Source organism: Mugil cephalus, chromosome 15, assembly GCF_022458985.1.
Source record: "Mugil cephalus isolate CIBA_MC_2020 chromosome 15, CIBA_Mcephalus_1.1, whole genome shotgun sequence".
NCBI classification, from domain to species: domain Eukaryota; kingdom Metazoa; phylum Chordata; class Actinopteri; order Mugiliformes; family Mugilidae; genus Mugil; species Mugil cephalus.
Window position 1 is genome coordinate 23,848,814 of NC_061784.1, and position 17,642 is coordinate 23,866,455.

The 17,642-nt window shown below is 38.1% G+C and overlaps 1 protein-coding gene across 1 annotated transcript; it reads left to right on the top strand.

Annotated features, from left to right (window-relative positions):
* Positions 1-4,054: 4,054 nt before the first annotated feature.
* adad2 (adenosine deaminase domain containing 2) lies at positions 4,055-12,355 on the top strand. The gene is made up of 11 exons (XM_047607277.1): positions 4,055-4,179; positions 5,070-5,235; positions 5,331-5,430; positions 5,590-5,731; positions 6,802-6,930; positions 8,183-8,333; positions 8,445-8,609; positions 9,754-9,971; positions 10,047-10,281; positions 11,931-12,063; positions 12,143-12,355. Exons 2-11 carry the CDS (start codon positions 5,084-5,086, stop codon positions 12,251-12,253), a joined length of 1,536 nt encoding a protein of 511 aa, XP_047463233.1. The 5' UTR covers positions 4,055-4,179; positions 5,070-5,083; the 3' UTR covers positions 12,254-12,355.
* Positions 12,356-17,642: the final 5,287 nt, after the last annotated feature.

The window sequence follows — 17,642 nt, forward strand, 5'->3', positions numbered from 1 at the left end:
TCCATGTGACAACAACAAAAACTTAAGAGGCAGAAAGAAACTGGGAGGTTTCCACTGGAGGAACTTACCTCAGAGACCAGGAACCTCTGGAAGAACAAGCCAAAGAGGTGCTGGTCATTTTAGATCATTATTATTATTATTATTATTATTATTATTATTTATTATTATTATTATTAGTTTTAACATCAACAGTGATGCATTAGTCATCAGTGTAGATGCACCAGACTTAGCACAAATGCTAATTTAGTAATTTCATTATGTTCTCACAATGACAATAAAGACTCTAGAATCTAGAATATTCTCTCCATATATTACATACAGATGTGTAGATGTCTACACTGTTTTTATTCAGAAAGTCTATTTATGTTGCACAGTTTTTCTATTTTTTCATACATTTTTATTTTATGCTTATTCAGGTGTTTTTATTTTGTTGTGTTCACATACCTGAACAATAAAGCTGATTGTGATTTGTGTGTGTGTATATATATAAATAGAAGAAGAAGAACACCTCTGGAAGTTTAAATTAAATTAATCAATTAAATTACTGATAAAAGTGCAAACAACAAAGAGTTGTAAGAAATAAATAAGCCAATTTCTTTTTCTTTTTGGACATTAATTTGACTAATGCTGCACAAATTAAAGAGAAACAGGAAACTGAAATTAATTCCCATGTATCACGTGATACGTGGGAATTAATTTCAGTTTCCCAGAAATATCCACTGAAGAATATTTGTTAACTAATTCCGACGTATGTAGAGGATTTAAATGGAAGGAAGTCATGAGGTTCTGAGGTTATTGGCTAATTTGGCACTAAACTCAAATAAATACTTTGATTACGTCTCAAACCAGAAACGTTCTGGAAGAAGTGACTGAAACTCTTAATGACGTATTTGGTGGAAATATTCCAGTGGCTCCAACATATAATAAAATTAATATAATATATGGACTGAAAGAATGAAGGAAATAAATCAAATGGAACAAACAACACATTCCCTGAGGATCCAAAAAGATATATTCACTGGAAGGAGGAACCCATTAATATGATCTATATTAATAATTTGATATTTACTTTTATTTTGTTTCTTTCTGTAGTTACAGTGTCTGTCTCCTCCATCAGGTAAGAACTTGACAAACAGCAGATATGTAGAATATGATTATGTTTTGTTTAGGATGAAACTAAAATAAAGTTTTGCTTTGTGCCATGTTGTAACAAAAAGGGTAAAAAGGTTCTAATATTCAACACGAACAGGATTCTTACTTGTTTGTGTAAAATGTTCAGTATTTAAAGTTCACAGAAACACCGGCAGCTCTGGGAGGATTTCATCATTTAATTTAACCACAGGAACATGAGGACAGTGACGTCGTTGGTGCCTCGTGGCATTTTTAAATTGTTGATACTTTCTTTTCAGACACTTGCACATGATGGACTCACCATGTGCAATAATTGATTGTGATTCCACTTCTTTTATCTTTGGCATCTTTGACGCTGGCTGAAGTTATTCTGATGTGTTTGTTTTGGTCCAGGACATAAAATAAATAACTAGACTGAAGCCTGATATCGATCAGGACGTCCCCGATTGCACCATTTTGATCTAATCCTTTAACTTTAAAACTAGGGTTTAATCAGCAGCAGCAGCTTTTATCGCCTCCGTGATTAAAGATGATGCAGTTTTCGTAGTTGTTTGGTCTTTTTGCACCTTTCTGTCCTGGAGGGAACCAGCTTCATTTCCATCAGACTGAAGGAATATTTAGGTCCTGTGATAAAAGTCTCAGGTACTTGGTGCTCTGAGCTAAACGCTAACATCTGCACTAAACCCTAAATAATGACGTGTTGTTGTTTAAGCAGATGCTGAAAAATCAGCTCAGTGATTAGAGCAGAAATATCAGTGTTTTTACACAAAACGCAGCAGGAAAAGTCAAAGGATTTCATCATTTAATGGTTAATCTAGTTAATAGTTGTTGAAAAGTCAGTCCTGCTGGAGCTGGAAAGAAATAAATGAATGAGCACATGCAGATATATCTGCTGTATTAGTTAAACCCATGAATGCAAACACTCACAGTGGGATTTACTGCAGCAGCTGCAGCTGGTTTTAATTTGCAGCGTTTGTCATAAATTAATCCATAAAACAATCACACTTCAACACATGAGAACATACGTTTAGAACAGACACACAAACAGTTTCATTTATTATTTCTTTATTTATTTCATCATGAAATAAACCGGGGGAATCTCTCGTGTGTGGGTGTAAGAAAGACACAGATACAAAGAGAAATGAGGAAGAGACAAAGAGACGGGAAGTGGAGGTGGTGTTTAAAATGAAGACGACACATGGGACGTTTTCCTGCTGCGCCTCAGAAAAGTCTCCTGGGACGAGAGCGACTTAACACTTCACAACGTCCTCACAGGAGCAAACGTGAAGCGTTTCTGTCTCTGGAGGCGAAGGAAGCGAAGGGAGCTGTAGTGTTTAACTACTATATGTATATATATGTATATATGTGGCCATTATGTGTGTTTTTATTCAACGTATGTGTGTGTGTGCACAGATTTAAAATTCATAGAAATCACTGAAACCGCTCCATCTGTATCTATTTGCGTATTTACTGTGAAGATACATAAAACATAACCTCCTCCCACAGTCGCCACGTTTTCAATTTAAATTTCACTGAAATGAAGACAAACAGAAATAAGGGATCTGAACCCATGAAAATTCCTCCACTGCTGATTTGTGTCCAACAGATTTGGTCTGGAAATATTTTGATACGTTTTACTTCTCTACAACGTGTAGCAACGCTTTCCGATTTTCTGATGACGCCCAAACCACCTTCACACCTGCAGCCAATTAAGAGTCACCAATTAACCTAACGAGAGGGAGAACGTGCAAACTCCACCCAGAGAGGATTAGAACCCAGAACCTTGTTCCACCACATCCACTGTGGTCGTGGCTGAAAATTAATTTCAACATTGAGACAAGAGCATAATTATAATCACTGCATGAAAGAAAACAAAATTATGAACATAAACCATGTTTTTTTTTTTTTCTTTTTGACGCATTTAATTAAGTTTCACACATAGACGATGTTTTTTTCTTTATTTTTTGGGCTAATTATTTCTGTTTTTCTGAGTAATATCTATATATTTATTTATTTGTTTCTGTCAGTTTATTTTCTTTCTGTTTTTCAGTGTAATTTTATTTTTTCTTTTATTTTTTTTCTGATTTTCCAAGTAATTATTTTTCCTTAGTTTTTTTTTCCAGAATAATTGTCGCATATGTGTTTTGGACTCATTTTTTTCTTCTTTCTGAGTTTAGAGGACATTTAAAACAATAAATGCATTAATTCCTTTGATAAGAGCTCGATTTAATGGAAGCACTGAAATATGTAATTAATATTTGCTTCTACCTCATTCTTATTCTATTTTATTTTATTCTAATATCTATGTCTTGTTGATAAATGTTCTTTTCTTAACTCATGACTATTGGACAAAATAATTCCTAATAAACTGATCTTGAATCTTGAACTGTATCACAAATAATTATACAGTTTTCTATGATTGTTTTGTATATTTTGGTATATACTGTTTGTGTACTTTTATGTTGTTGTATGAGCTAAAGTTAATTTTAACCATAAGTGGATCATTTTCTAAACCGTGACTGTGCTGCACATATGTAAGATTTTCACAATAAAGCAGATTTTAATACCTGCAGTTGTGCAGGACCTGATGCACATATTTGTCTTTGGCTGCTCAGGTTGAAGTCTGTGGATGCAGTGAGTAAGGTGAGTTAGGTAGAAACATCTTATTTCACTGTGGCAGAACCACACCTGAGGAGAAAGGTGCGTTCAGATTCACAATCTGTGTCCATTACATTTGTTGAAAGTAACGGGACAAGACTCATGTCATTAGAATACACACGTGTCCACATACTTATGACAACACTTTACACAACCTAAGGAACATAAGTTTATAGACAGAAGGCTCAGCTGTATTATTTACTAAAAAAGTTAATATAAAAAATTGCAATTTACAAGATATTTCCAAGAACATCCATAATTACTTCAGTTTAATCTTCACACTTCGGACTCGACTCAATGACGACGGCGACGAAACACGACATTATCTCCTAATTTATTGATTTATTTTATTTTTTTTAACACATCTGGGGATCGTGTGACAAGTCAAAGGTGAGATCTGATTCGTGTTGTTTGGTAAAATATTACGTTTGATAAAAAGTCGCCGTAAGTATAATTCGACGTTAGCATGTAGCATGTAGCTTTAGCATTAACTTCAAATGTTTGAGCTTCGACAAAATATAATAAATAAAACGACCTGGTTTCGCATATTAATGCATTAATGTTTTTTTGCTGATGCAGTCGATAACATAAACTTCACTATTTGGTTTAATTTAATATTGATTTAGCTGATTTAGCTTTCCTAAAGCTAAGGTAGCTTGTAGCTGAGTTTTGATAGCAGCTAATATGGAATAAAAAGAGGTACAAAAATATATATTTATATATTTTATATTAAGGGGACGAGATTTCTGGAGTGAAATCCAGGTGATGAAAGATGAAATGAAGAAACAGGGACAATTATCGTCAGAGGATTTTTATTTATTTTTAATTTTTATGGAGAAAATCAAGAGTAATGAATTTACTTATATTTATATGGTTTCTTGCCCTGAAGTGGTAAATAAACCCTTTTTTATATTGTGACAACCAGGTTAAATGTAGCTACATTTATTTAACTTTTACTGTCAAAACAGATAATTTCCATTATGATAACTATTAACTGCCGTTTAGCCTCCGGGTATAAAGACATTAATGACTAAAACATACATAAAAACTACATCAAAAGAAAAGCTTATATCTTTTATTCATAGAAAAACATGAATATAAGTTAGAAACAGTGCATTTCAGATCATCACAGGGCTAATTTAATGTTTTGTTGGCATGTAGATGGTTATTTATGCAGATTATTTTCTCGCCTGTAACACAAAATAATATCTTATATGAGTTATTGAATATACTGTCAGTGGAAGAAGCTGCAAAGCTAACATTACTACACTTTTCTGCAGTTTATTTGCACAGCATGTCGGATCCAGAAGCATCAAAATACGGTCCAAAAAGAGGCGGAGCCTGTTTTCAGTCTCGGACAGGAAGTGACCCAGGTCTGGACCTTCGCCATCCTCAGGACCACGAGGAAGACGGCGAGAAGGTTTGTGGCCAAGCTGCTAATCTGAGGTATGAGTTCCTGCTGTCGTTTATCCAGACACTGTTTAAAATATAATAATATCCGGCCACAGTTATTCTGCCTCATGTAAAGTTTTTCATCCCAGGAATAATGATGACGGAGGAAAAGAGGCTTCACTATGTGATGGAAGTGACAAACCCAGAGTGGAGAGGCCTTCGATCCCTGACACGCTGTCGGATAATGAGGTAAATAAATGGGTAGATGCAATAAAAAGGTTAAATATACTGTGTTATTATTGAGGTTTTTGAATCTTAAAAAGATGAGACAAACACCTAATGGCTAAAAGTTGAGAGGAGAACTAACCACTCAGTCCCGTTCTTTTACGTTCGTCACATCTTTCTCAGGATAAAGACTCTGGTTCTGACCCGGTCGTCCTCTCCCTCTGCGGTTTGTCGTCTCCTGAATGTGTCCTGTCAGACGAGGAGCCTCCGATGGACGAGATCAAGTCCTTCAGGGACCCGGACCCAGAGAAACCGGAGACTGAAGGTGCAGGAGTGGTTTCATAAGAGGGAAATTAAGTCAGCAGAAGACATTTCTACTATGGTTTAACAACATCATGACGTATACGAGGGATATTTATCTGCAGACTCTCAAAAGCCAAAGAGTTAAAGTGAATAATTCAAACTGTGATTGTTTTTTTTTGGTTTTTTTACTTTTGCACTGAAGTTTTGACTCTTCAAATCTTCTCGACCCTAAAACTAACATTAATGTTCACCTAAAGGTAAATTAAAAGCAAAGTGTGATCATGCTGTAAATACATCCCATAACACATAGAACTCATGCTGGTTTTTATGAAAGATACCGTGAACAGAAACTTGAAGTTGCCTCCAAACGTTTGGCCTGTAATGTAAAGCAATTCTTATCTTTCTGGTTTGTTGCACAACATTTAGTAAAAATATGAACATGAACAACTCCACTTAACGCTGCCTGACCTTTGACCTCCCCTACTCCCTGATACATGGGTGGGAAAGAGAAGGTAGAGGTACAGTAATTAAGTCAAATTCAATTCTATATATTAAAAAAAAAAAAAATAAAAGCAATATTTCTGAATATTTCTTTCTTTTTCCCAGGTAACTTTGTTGAGGACCTGTTTTGTAAGCTAACAGTAGCTTTAACTTTAGCCCCTTTCAGACATTTAGTTAAAAATATTGGTTCAAGATGCTGCTGCTGTCCCATAAACCACCCAGAGGAATGATAGAGAGTTCATAAAATTCCTTCATTAGATCAAAGTGTTTATACATTAAATGCAGCAGGTTGTAGAGCTTCAGCTTGTCATTGATTTTAATGTAATTTCTATCTCCTGTCAGTGGTCATAATGTTGTGGCTGATTGGTGTTTAGTGGAGCATCAGCCTAATGATAAATAAACACTGAGGTACCAAGTAGTATGAAAAAATGATAAAAAAGCACTAATATATTCTTTATTTCAGTCTGATTCCTGAAACTTCCCAAATTTGTGGGACAAATAAAGTTTCTCTGATTCTGATTCTAATTGTTTTGATGCTTCTTCTTCTTCTTCTTCTTCTGTTTTTTGTTTCGTCTTTTGATTTTCTTCCAGTTTGGAAAACTGAGTGGCACATGAATCACATGGCAGCTTTAAGCAGTGACACGTTTGACCGTCTGCTGAAGATGAGTCCAGATCTCAGAGCCTGTAGGAGCCACATGGCAGCGTTCGTTTTAATAAGAGGTGAGTTCTGCTTCGGGTTTAACATGAAGGAAATGTTTTTATTTGTAGGGAATATTCTCATTATTGAATTAACACGTTAAACATTTCTAGTCACAGCCATTAAAGGATAAAACTGATTAAAGTAATAATCAGTAGAATATTTCTCTAAATAAACGAGTTTATGGCGTCAGTGTAGAAAGATTTTTGTCCTAATTGTTCAAAACTAACTGGACACTTGGTTAAAAACACTTTCTTTGACACCTGAATGTATCTGCTTTTAATATTTATATGTTTTGCATTTTTAATTTTTAGTTTAAACCAAAAAAAAAACCAAATCCTCTTTATGACGTCGCTCCCACAGATTTTATATTATTTTACTTTACTTTTATATGAGACTTTTTACTTTTATTTTAATTTATATTACTTTTATTTTATTTCTTTTTTTTTAATGTTTTTTATGTACACTTGCACTACTAAGAGACTATATATATGCAGAGTTGTTCCATATGATTATTTTATCTTTATTTTATATTTTAACTTTATTACACTTTGTTTTTATTTTCACTAGCAGTTTTCAAGAGCGTTTTATTTTAATTTATTTTACTTTTATTTTGAACTTTCTAACACCTATTTTTATTTTTAGTGGTTTTCAAGAGTGTTTTTATTTATTTTTAAATTTTTCTGTACAATCGCTCTTCTACTATTATTTTATATTATTTTTATTTTTAACTGTCTTACACCTATTTTTATTTTATTTTTATTTTTAGTGGTTTTCAAGAGTGTTTTTATTTATTTTTTTTATTTTTCTGTACAATCGTTCTTCTACTATTATTTTATATTATTTTTATTTTGAACTTTCTTACACCTATTTTTATTTTATTTTTATTTTTAGTGGTTTTCAAGAGTGTTTTTATTTTTTTTTTTATTTTTGTGTACAACCGCTCTTCTATTATTTTATTTTATTTTTATTTTTAACTGTCTTACACTATTTTATTTTATTTTTATTTTTATGGTTTTCAAGATGTTTTTTTTTTTTTATTTTGTTACAACGCTCTATTATTTATTTTATTTTTATTTTTAACTGTCTTACAAATATTTTTATTTTTATTAGTGGTTTCCAAGTGTCTTTTTATCTTTCTCTTATTTTACTAAACTAAATAAATATTAATATAAAATATTATGAAATATATATTAATTGAGGAGTTACTGTCTAATTAACTGTAAATGATGCCGTTGGACTCTGTTAAAGCCCAGTGGTTTGGTTTCCTCCCAGGTGTCGTGGACTCGGCCGGGCGTCCATGTGACCAGTACGAGGTGGTGGCGGTCGGAGCCGGACGCTGCAGCTGCAGCACTTGGCTCGGCTACAACGGCCTCATGGTCCACGACTGTCACAGCGTCGTCATCGCCAGACGAGCTCTGCTGAGGTACACGCTTCATTTCATTTATACACAGATAAAAAAACATCTCCTGAATCTGAACATTGTCCTTCTCTGATATTCAGGTCGTCTTGTGTTTTGCTGCGTTGTTGTGTTCAGGTTTCTGTACAAGCAGCTGCTTCTGTTCTTCAGCTCCGACCCAAACACAAACTGTGTATTTGAGAAATGTGCAGAGAGTCGCCAGCTTCAGCTCAAACCCAAGATCAGTCTTCACCTCTACACGTCCCAGCGTCCGGAGGGAGCGGCTAAGACCTTCTACCAAATGTACGTGTGTTTAATTAAAAAACACGCGTTCGTTAGGGATGAGATCATATGTACGCGTTTATCTGATACCAGAAAAGAATGAAAACATACAAACAAGGTTATTTTGCTTTCTTGAAATTCCATTTTTGCAGTGTAGTATCAGCACCATTAGTATTAGCACCATTGGTATCAGCATCGTTAGCATCAGCACTGTTAGCATCAGCACTGTTAGCATCAGTGCCATTAACATCAGCACCATTAGCATCAGCACTGTGACCATCAGCATCGTTAGCATCAGCACTGTTAGCATCAGCACTGTTAGCATCAGTGCCATTAGCATCAGCACTGTTAGCATCAGCACCATTAGCATCAGTGCCATTAGCATCAGCACCGTTAGCATCAGCACTGTGACCATCAGCATCGTTAGCATCAGCACAGTTAGCATCAGAATTGTTAGCATCAGAATTGTTAGCATCAGCGCCGTTGATATCAGTGCCTTTAGCATCAGCTCTGTTAGCATCAGCGCCGTTACCATCAACACCATTAGCATTAGCACCGTTAGCATCAGCACCATTAGCATCAACATCGTTAGCATCAGTACCGTTAGCATCAGCACCATTGGCATCAGCACTGTTAGCATCAGCACCGTTGGTATCAGCATCGTTAGCATCAGTGCCATTAGCATCAGCACTGTTAGCATCAGCCCCATTTGCATCAGCTCTGTTAGCATCAGCACCGATAGCATCAGTGCCATTAGCATCAGCACTGTTAGCATCAGCACCATTGATATCAGCGCCTTTAGCATCAGCTCTGTTAGCATCAGCGCCGTTACCATCAGCACCATTAGCATCAGCGCTGTTAGCATCAGCACCGTTAGCATCATTGTACCAGTATCAGGACCCATCCCTGATGTTTCGTTGTTTTTGCTAAATAAAAGTCTTCAGGTCCTGCACCAAAATATTTGGTTGATTGGACATTTTTTTATATATATTTTTTTAATTTCCCCCCACGAATTTAAATTTCTTTAAATACACATTAACACGAACCCAACATATTTTAGTAAAGGGAAGAGGGAGAGCTGATCGGTGTATGTGTAAAGTCCTACTTGTCATTCGTAGCTAAAATCCTGCAGCATCATTGTGACGTGATGTGATGTTGCCTTCAGGGACGCGTGGAACAACAGCAGCTCGACCACGGCGGAGCTGCAGTGTCACGCCAAAGGCCTCCTGGTGCCCTTAGCCTACCTGGACCCCAGCACCTGGGGGGCCCGGGTCTGCTGCATGTCCGCCAGCGATAAGCTGTGTCTCTGGACCGTCACCGGGGTCCAGGGGGCGCTACTGAGCCACTTCGTCCAGCCGCTGTACATCACCAGCATGGTGCTCGGTAAACCAGCCATTCAGAGGACATGTCGGGTTTATTTTTTAAAATATTTTTTTAAAAACGTTTCGTCTTTCTCAGGGGGTCAGACCGTTTCCCACAAGACGCTGTCCGACAGCATCAACAAGCGTCTGGGGGACGAGTGGGACGGTTTCCTGCCTCCGTCCTACAGGAAGCACAGCGTCCTCGTCCACTCCGGCGTCTCCGCGCGCCGCGGCGCCAACTCCCACAAACACGACAAGCTCAGCGTCAACTGGTGCCTCGGAGACAAGGACGTGGAGGTTTTGGACGGCGGCAGAGGCTTCATCGCTGACGGGTGAGACGCTTTTTAATGAGCGCGAGGAGAAAGAAACACGGAGCGTAGCTTGTTTACGTGGCCTCGTCGTGGCCTCGGGCTCCTGCCGCCTCCCGGCTTCAGAGGCGTTAAAAACAAGCGCCCATGTCCAGACGCCGAGCGTGACACAGACGTGACTCTGACTGGAGGCTGAGGAGGCCCAGAGTCACCACATTACAACCACAAATAGATTTTTAGATCCTGTTTTTCCTCTGCAGCGTCTGTCTGGTCCCTCCGAGCTTCAAGGGTTAAGTTTTTAGACGACGACAAAGTGTCAGGATGAGAATAACATGTAAATACAGTACGAGAAAAGAAGGGGAGGGTTTTAAAGGGCGGGAAAACTGGACATGACGTCTCCAACGGGAGAGAAAAATACTACAAAAAGATTATTTATAGTGAGGAAATAACAGGAGAAGCTGCATTTAAGTGCAGTGACGTGTAAATCTATAAAAATTATATGATTTTTTTTAACAGAATGAGCTTTCAGACAAATTACGACTGAAAAAGATTCTTTAATTATAGATTTCTGAGGTAAAACACTGCAGTGATTCATATTTAAAAAGCCGTGTATTAGAGAGTATTGCAACTCCTATTAAACTAGTTTCACTGTTATTTAGTGTTAGCATTATAGCATTAGCATGCTAGCCATAATAACTTAGTAGTAACTGAGGTAAAGTTACGTGTCAGTTAAATGTGTTTATCTACATGGACATAAATCACATGAACACATGGGTTTCACAGTTTATATGACGCTAGCTGCTATTTTTCTAAGCCTTTAGTCTAGATAACTAGCTAGCACAAGGCTAGCATAAGGCTAGCGTAAGGCTAGGGTAAGGCTAGCATAAGGTTAGCATAAGGCTAGCATAATGCTAGGATAAGGTTAGCATAAGGTTAGCATAATGCTAGGATAAGGCTAGCATAAGGTTAGCATAATGCTAGGATAAGGCTAGCATAAGGTTAGCATAAGGCTAGGATAAGGCTAGCATAAGGTTAGCATAATGCTAGCATAAGGCTAGGATAAGGTTAGCATAAGGCTAGCATAATGCTAGGATAAGGCTAGCATAAGGTTAGCATAATGCTAGGATAAGGCTAGCATAAGGCTAGGATAAGGCTAGCATAAGGTTAGCATAATGCTAGCATAATGCTAGGATAAGGCTAGCATAAGGTTAGCATAAGGCTAGGATAAGGCTAGCATAAGGTTAGCATAAGGCTAGCATAATGCTAGGATAAGGTTAGCATAAGGCTAGCATAATGCTAGTGTAAGGTTAGCATAAGGCTAGCATAATGCTAGGATAAGGTTAGCATAAGGCTAGCATAATGCTAGTGTAAGGTTAGCATAAGGCTAGCATAAGGCTAGGCTAACTTCAAACTTCATTATATAAAATAAGTTGATTTTTCCTGCCATGAATGAGGATGTTGAGGATGAAATGTCGACTTCCTGCCTTAGATTCTGAATCCGCTGACAGGTCACATGATGATGAGACACTGTGACATACACACCGATCAGCCACAACATTACGACCACAGACTGGAGACGTGAATAACTTTTAAATAAACCGTCTTGTGACAGTGTTGATGCTGGGAAATGTTTGGTTTTCATTCACTCTAATGATAGTGAATGTTCCTCCCAGCTCTCCCTCTGTGAGTGGACCCGGTTTCTCCAGCAGACTCTGTAAAAGAGCTTTCTACAGCTACTTCCTGCGGGTGGCGGCGCTGAGCGGACCCTCGTATCTCCTCAAGCTTCCCTCCTACCACAGCGTCAAGGTGAACGTGGATCCAGGCTGAGAGTCGTGTGTGTGTTAGTGGAAACATTAATCAAAACAATCTTTTTATTGTGTCGCAGGTGGAAGCTGTTATGTACCAGACGGTGAAAGATCTGGTGAAGCAGAGGCTCCGGTGCAGCCGTGCAGGCCCCTGGAACTCCAAGAAGCTGGTGGATTGTTTCAGCGTTTAAACCCTCAGACGGGTCGTGTTCGGTTTCCTGCTGAGATTTAATTTCTCTTTCTGTAAAATGCACGTTTGTGATTGTGTTTAATGGTTAACCAGCGTACCAGAGCTCTCGGTTTGTGAAGTTTAAAAAGGAAAAATAAACACGATGCGAGTGTTGTGTCAGCACCAGAGGAGTCCGTCTGAATCAGCTGTGGGTGGAAACGCATCGCGTCGCTTAAAGGCCGAGATTATAAAACACGGGGGAAACGTTTTCTCCGCGGTGTCAAGTGGAATTAATCCCGTAGCTAAAATCTCAGGGCATCAGTGTTATTTGATGCGATAAGACGCTCAAAATAAAATCATCTGAGGCTCAACATGTCCTCATGTGAGATAAGTGGGTCTGGTCTGGAGTGAAGGAAGCTGCCACAGACCCTGAGGCTGGAAACGACGTTTGAAGGAGCTTCACTCGGATATTTATTCAGCCTCCGTCACGGTCGGTAACTACGCTGCCCTCTGCTGGCACGTTTAAACAGTTAGCATTTAGCTTTGAGCTAATATTCCTGTGTTTTTTAATCTCTCTGTCATTTCTGATCCAACCTTAGAGATGCAGAGTCAAAACAGGCTGTTACCTGGCTACATGCACCGATCAGGCGTAACATTATGACCACCTTCCTCCTAGTAACTAGTAACTAATAACTTTACATCTTTTACTCTTATTCATTTTTCTCTTGGATTTTTTATTTATTTATTTTTTTAAATATAAAATAACAGAAGGCACCGAAATCTCCATCATCCATATAAATCATAGGTCTTCAACAGGAGGTCCGTGACCCCCCAGGGGGTCACAAAATCTTTGGTTGATTAGACCCTTTTATGTATTTTTTTAAAAAATTTAACCCACAAATTAAATTTCTTTTTATACACATTAACGTGGTTAATAATTAACAATAAAGGAATAAGGTGTAACTTAATGTTGAATGCAAAATATTTATGTTCTTTCTTCTTTGTTCTTTATTAGTTTGTGTTTGATCTGGAACTTGTGGAGTTAACAAAAGTAAAAAAACAACAAACAAAAAAACATCTTCTTTTCTCAGCAGAGTAGTTTAGAGATGTGACAGAGCTGGTGCCTGTGCAGACGTTGAGGTGAGACAGATGAAATAATGTTCCCATTAAAGCGTCAGACGCGTCCGGGAGCTTCTCGGTGTAGTTGTGTTTCTCTCTCCTGGATCGATGCCGCTCTGCAGCCTGAAAACACTTCACACGTGAGGAATCAGCAGCAGGAATGAGTCAGACGTCAGGACGAAGGCGTCAGAACTTACACCAACTAAACACGACGCTGTGAAGAAATGATTGTTCTTTTATTCTGACGGATCTGCAGAACACGTGCTCTCAAATTGTTCACTATTATTTTAAAATTTTTTACACAAACTGTTTGGTACCACGTCTCATTGTCGCCATGGCTCCACTCACCAGTTGCTTGGCAACCGACTCCTCCTTGGAACTGATGCAACTGCTCCTGTCTTCAATAATTACAGGCTCCTTTACGATGTTTAGCAAAAAAAAAAAAAAAAACTAAAACAACAATAGAAGCAAATTATCTAATGAAGCTGGAGCAGAGTCGACTCTACGCTGCACGAGTAACACGTCTCTGAGTCTGGTGGAGAAACACTGTGTTTCTTCATGTATCCGTGGGTTTTATCTTTGTTCCTGCTGGTCTAGTAAGTGATTCCTCGTCCCCCTGTAGGGAGGCAGAGCTCCTGAACCTGAGAAGCTGCTCTGAGCTCCAGGAAGAGCCGGGGAATTCACAAAAAAGACCTGGAAGATAATTAAACATCTGTCAGTGATTTAGAGGTTGTGAAAACCAGATAATTTCTCCGGTGAGGTTTGAGAGCGTCGGCCCGGGAGTTTGTCAGGCGGAGGAGGAGGAGGAAACCTTTAGAGGAATAACAGTCGTGTCCTTTTTAGTTGTGTTTAAATCGGCTTAATTACAAAGTCTGGTGATTATTTAATGTAAGCAGTGACCTTCACTGTGATGTCTGACTGAATCCGAGATCATTGCATGAGAAGGAGGCTGAATCTTAACCGGGTGATTTAGAACCGCTAATTGCAAACTTAAATGTCTTAGGAGGAGACGCGGATCTGAGTGATTCATGATGAGGACAAGGTCAAGAAAAGAGATACGACAGAATAAGTTGCTGTGAATTCGTTAAAGGCTTCGTTAGCTCACCCAGGTTCGGCCTCTTGCAGGAGCTGACGAACCGTCTGTGGAGCTGGACTCGACTAGAAATCTAGAAATCAGGCCCAGATCTGAATGCATCATTTATCTCAACCTGAACCCAACGTGACAGATGATCACAGTGTTTGTGATCGTTTTTTTTTTCCTCAAGTTTAAAACGTCCGAAGCAGAGATGAATCCTCCACTGTCTCCTCACGTTCTCCTTCATCAGACAGTGGAAGAGGAAAATGAAAAGTCCTGCAGTCAACATCAGATTCTGAGGCAGAGATCTCACAGAGCTGGTTTCATTAGACTAAGTTTAACCCACAGATGCATCATGAAGCTGCTGAATTTGTTTTATCTGAGTTTCTTTTGACCCTGAAGGAAGATGTCGAGGAAACAAACCTTCACCGCAGAGCAAACAGTCGGCCTCGTGAAAGAACTCAAAAAGAAAGAAGGAGCACAGTAAGTTTATGAAGATGAGGTCGTTCCAGTTTTTCTTAAATGTGTCAGGAATTAATTTGAAGTTCATGGTCGATTAGAACAAAGATGTTTGATCCTCAGTCCTGAGAACGTTTTTTTAACGTCTCTGTATTTGCTCTTTAGAAATAAAACTGAAATCATCTCCCCTTGAACTGCCGACAGATAAACAGAAGAATCTTGTCTTGTTTTCCAAATTGGTAAATAAAACCTGAAGTAATTTAGAAGCTGAAAAAAATCTTTAAAAAGTATAAAACATTCATTGATCTCAGTTAAATCTCAGAATGTGTCGTCTTTATTTGACCCCAGCGTTGAAGAGAAAAAAAACATCGTCATGTTTTTATTACTGTTTTTATTTAGCATCTATATACTTGAGTAACTTCCAGGAAATAATCCGGGACCCGAGTTCATAATTTTGTTCCATCTCTGTGTGTGGTTACAAATGACAAATAAAAATCCTTGAATCCTTGAAAACGTCATCACATCGTCCTGGATCCTGAAGCTGAGGAGAAACGAGTAAAAAGAAGAGGAAGGATGAAGGGAAAGAGGAGGAGATGCATCATCACACCATGGAAAAAGAATCAGAAACCACTTTTATCATAAAGATTTATGGCTCATGTTCTATAAGTTTGCTCTATGAATATCAGGAGAACATCAGCTCCTGTACTGGTACTGATTGTAAATGTTAGTTGATATTAACTATGAGAGGAATAAGATGTAAAACAGTAGATGTGGTCGTGCACTCAGTAGGTTTTTAACATGAGTTCTTATAAAACCTGCAACTCATCAGCACCACCAAGTGGGGAGCAGAGTTTTGAGTTTTGCAAAGAGTTGCAGTAACTACATTTCTAGGCATTTCATTAATCAAAATAATCATATTGCTAAAAAATGTTGGCGTTATCAGAAGAATACGGCATCTGTTACTGAGAAAACTACACCATGGTCTATCCTTACATCTCATACTGCAGAGTTGTTTGGGCTTTGAAGAGCCACCTCCACGGTATTTTCATCCTGCAAAAACATTTCATCAAAATGAACTTCAATTACAAATAATAAAATCATTATTATGCAAAAATTATAACACTGAATTTTCTGCAAATTTGTGTTTTTGTGTTTATCAATCAATCCACAAGCTACTTCTGACCTGTTTTCACTCAACATTTCAGTTTAAATCCCAAATACAAGGTCAGCAAATAATCTCCCTTTACTTACTGTTGCTATCCCCGCCCCTTAGTTATTGTTGCTAACCCCGCCCTCTTAGTTACTGTTGCTATCCCCGCCCCTTAGTTACTGTTGCTAACCCCGCCCCCCTTTAGTTACTGTTGCTATCCCCGCCCCCTTAGTTACTGTGGCTAACCCCGCCCCCCTTTAGTTACTGTTGCTATCCCCGCCCCCCTTTAGCTACTGTTGCTTTCCCCGCCCCCCTTTAGCTACTGTTGCTAACCCCGCCCCCCTTAGTTACTGTTTCTAGCCGGTGTTTGGCAGTTATTCTTTTTGGAGCAACACCATCGAGAGCAGCCCACATCCTCCAGGTCGAGGTAAGAGTAAAGAGTTGCAGAAGGCAGTGGAGGGATATTATCCAAAATATTAAAATATGCAACGATGGGGAAACTACGTTCGCCGAGGCAAAAGCTACACCGGCCAATGTCTAAACCTGAGAAACCCCATGACATAACCTGTACCGCAAATACAACGGGGAGATAAAAATGCTACGTGAGAGATGAAAACAAAAGAAGTTTAAATTACCTGTTGGGACGTTATGTTCAACTTTGATGTAAACTGACGAAACATAACATTAGAGAGACCCAACGCAACAGCTAAAGTTAGCTAGCTAACGTGAACTCACTATCTAGCTAGCTAAGCTAATATTAAGTTAAGCAACGTTAGCTGGACTCTGATATTACCGATATTCACCAGCAGTAACTAATAACTTAGATATACAGTTTTGTACATATGAGCGTCTTGCTAGCTCCACGTGTGAGCTAGCTAGCTATATGTGCTAAGCCCATTCTAGCGTTAGCTTAGAGCAGATGCATGTAGCTTATTTATTTATTTATTTTTATTTTTTTCTTTAGATTTAGTTGAGTGGGTCCTTCCACACTGTTTGACCACGTAAGACTCCGCTCCTGTTGTGTTTTTCACCATGTTTTCACCATTTAGCTTGTCGGAAGTTGGCAAACGGAACCTCGTTTACATAGTGACAGTTGCTGGGATGTATGATTGGACAATGACCGTTTGGGGGCGGGGCTTTCAATTCATAATCCATCCACTTCCATAGGATTTAATTTTATCTTTTATCCTCTAAATAACTTCATTCATTATTGTAACTATGGCTTCTTTATCAGTACCATTTATTTTTTTCCTCCTGCACATTCAAACTTCATATTTTATTTTTGTCTTCATAATGTACTGCATGCTTCCAGTGATTTTATTGATTTTTTCTGTATTGTTATTGTGTTTTTTTTATATATAATAAACAGGTAAAATAAGTTAATCACAGGTACAGGTTCATACGACTGTAAGAAAACTATTCAAAGACAAGCGTCTGATTTATCGTCAACGTTTCTCGACCAGCTTCTTATAAACACAGTCAGGATATAAAATGTAAATCAGAGACAAAATAAGTGACAAGTTCGAATAAATTGAAATAAATAGTGATGCTCTACTGTGTATATAGTTTTTAGTATCAATAATAATGTATGCAAAGTCTTATATATTC

Excerpts from the sequence above, each read along its gene's own strand:
- adad2 (XM_047607277.1), top strand. The coding sequence starts at position 5,084 with ATGTCGGATCCAGAAGCATCAAAATACGGTCCAAAAAGAGGCGGAGCC. Across the intron at positions 5,236-5,330 it reads GGCCAAGCTGCTAATCTGAG|GAATAATGATGACGGAGGAA; the intron begins GTATGAGTTCCT and ends TTTTCATCCCAG. Across the intron at positions 8,334-8,444 it reads GCCAGACGAGCTCTGCTGAG|GTTTCTGTACAAGCAGCTGC; the intron begins GTACACGCTTCA and ends TGTTGTGTTCAG.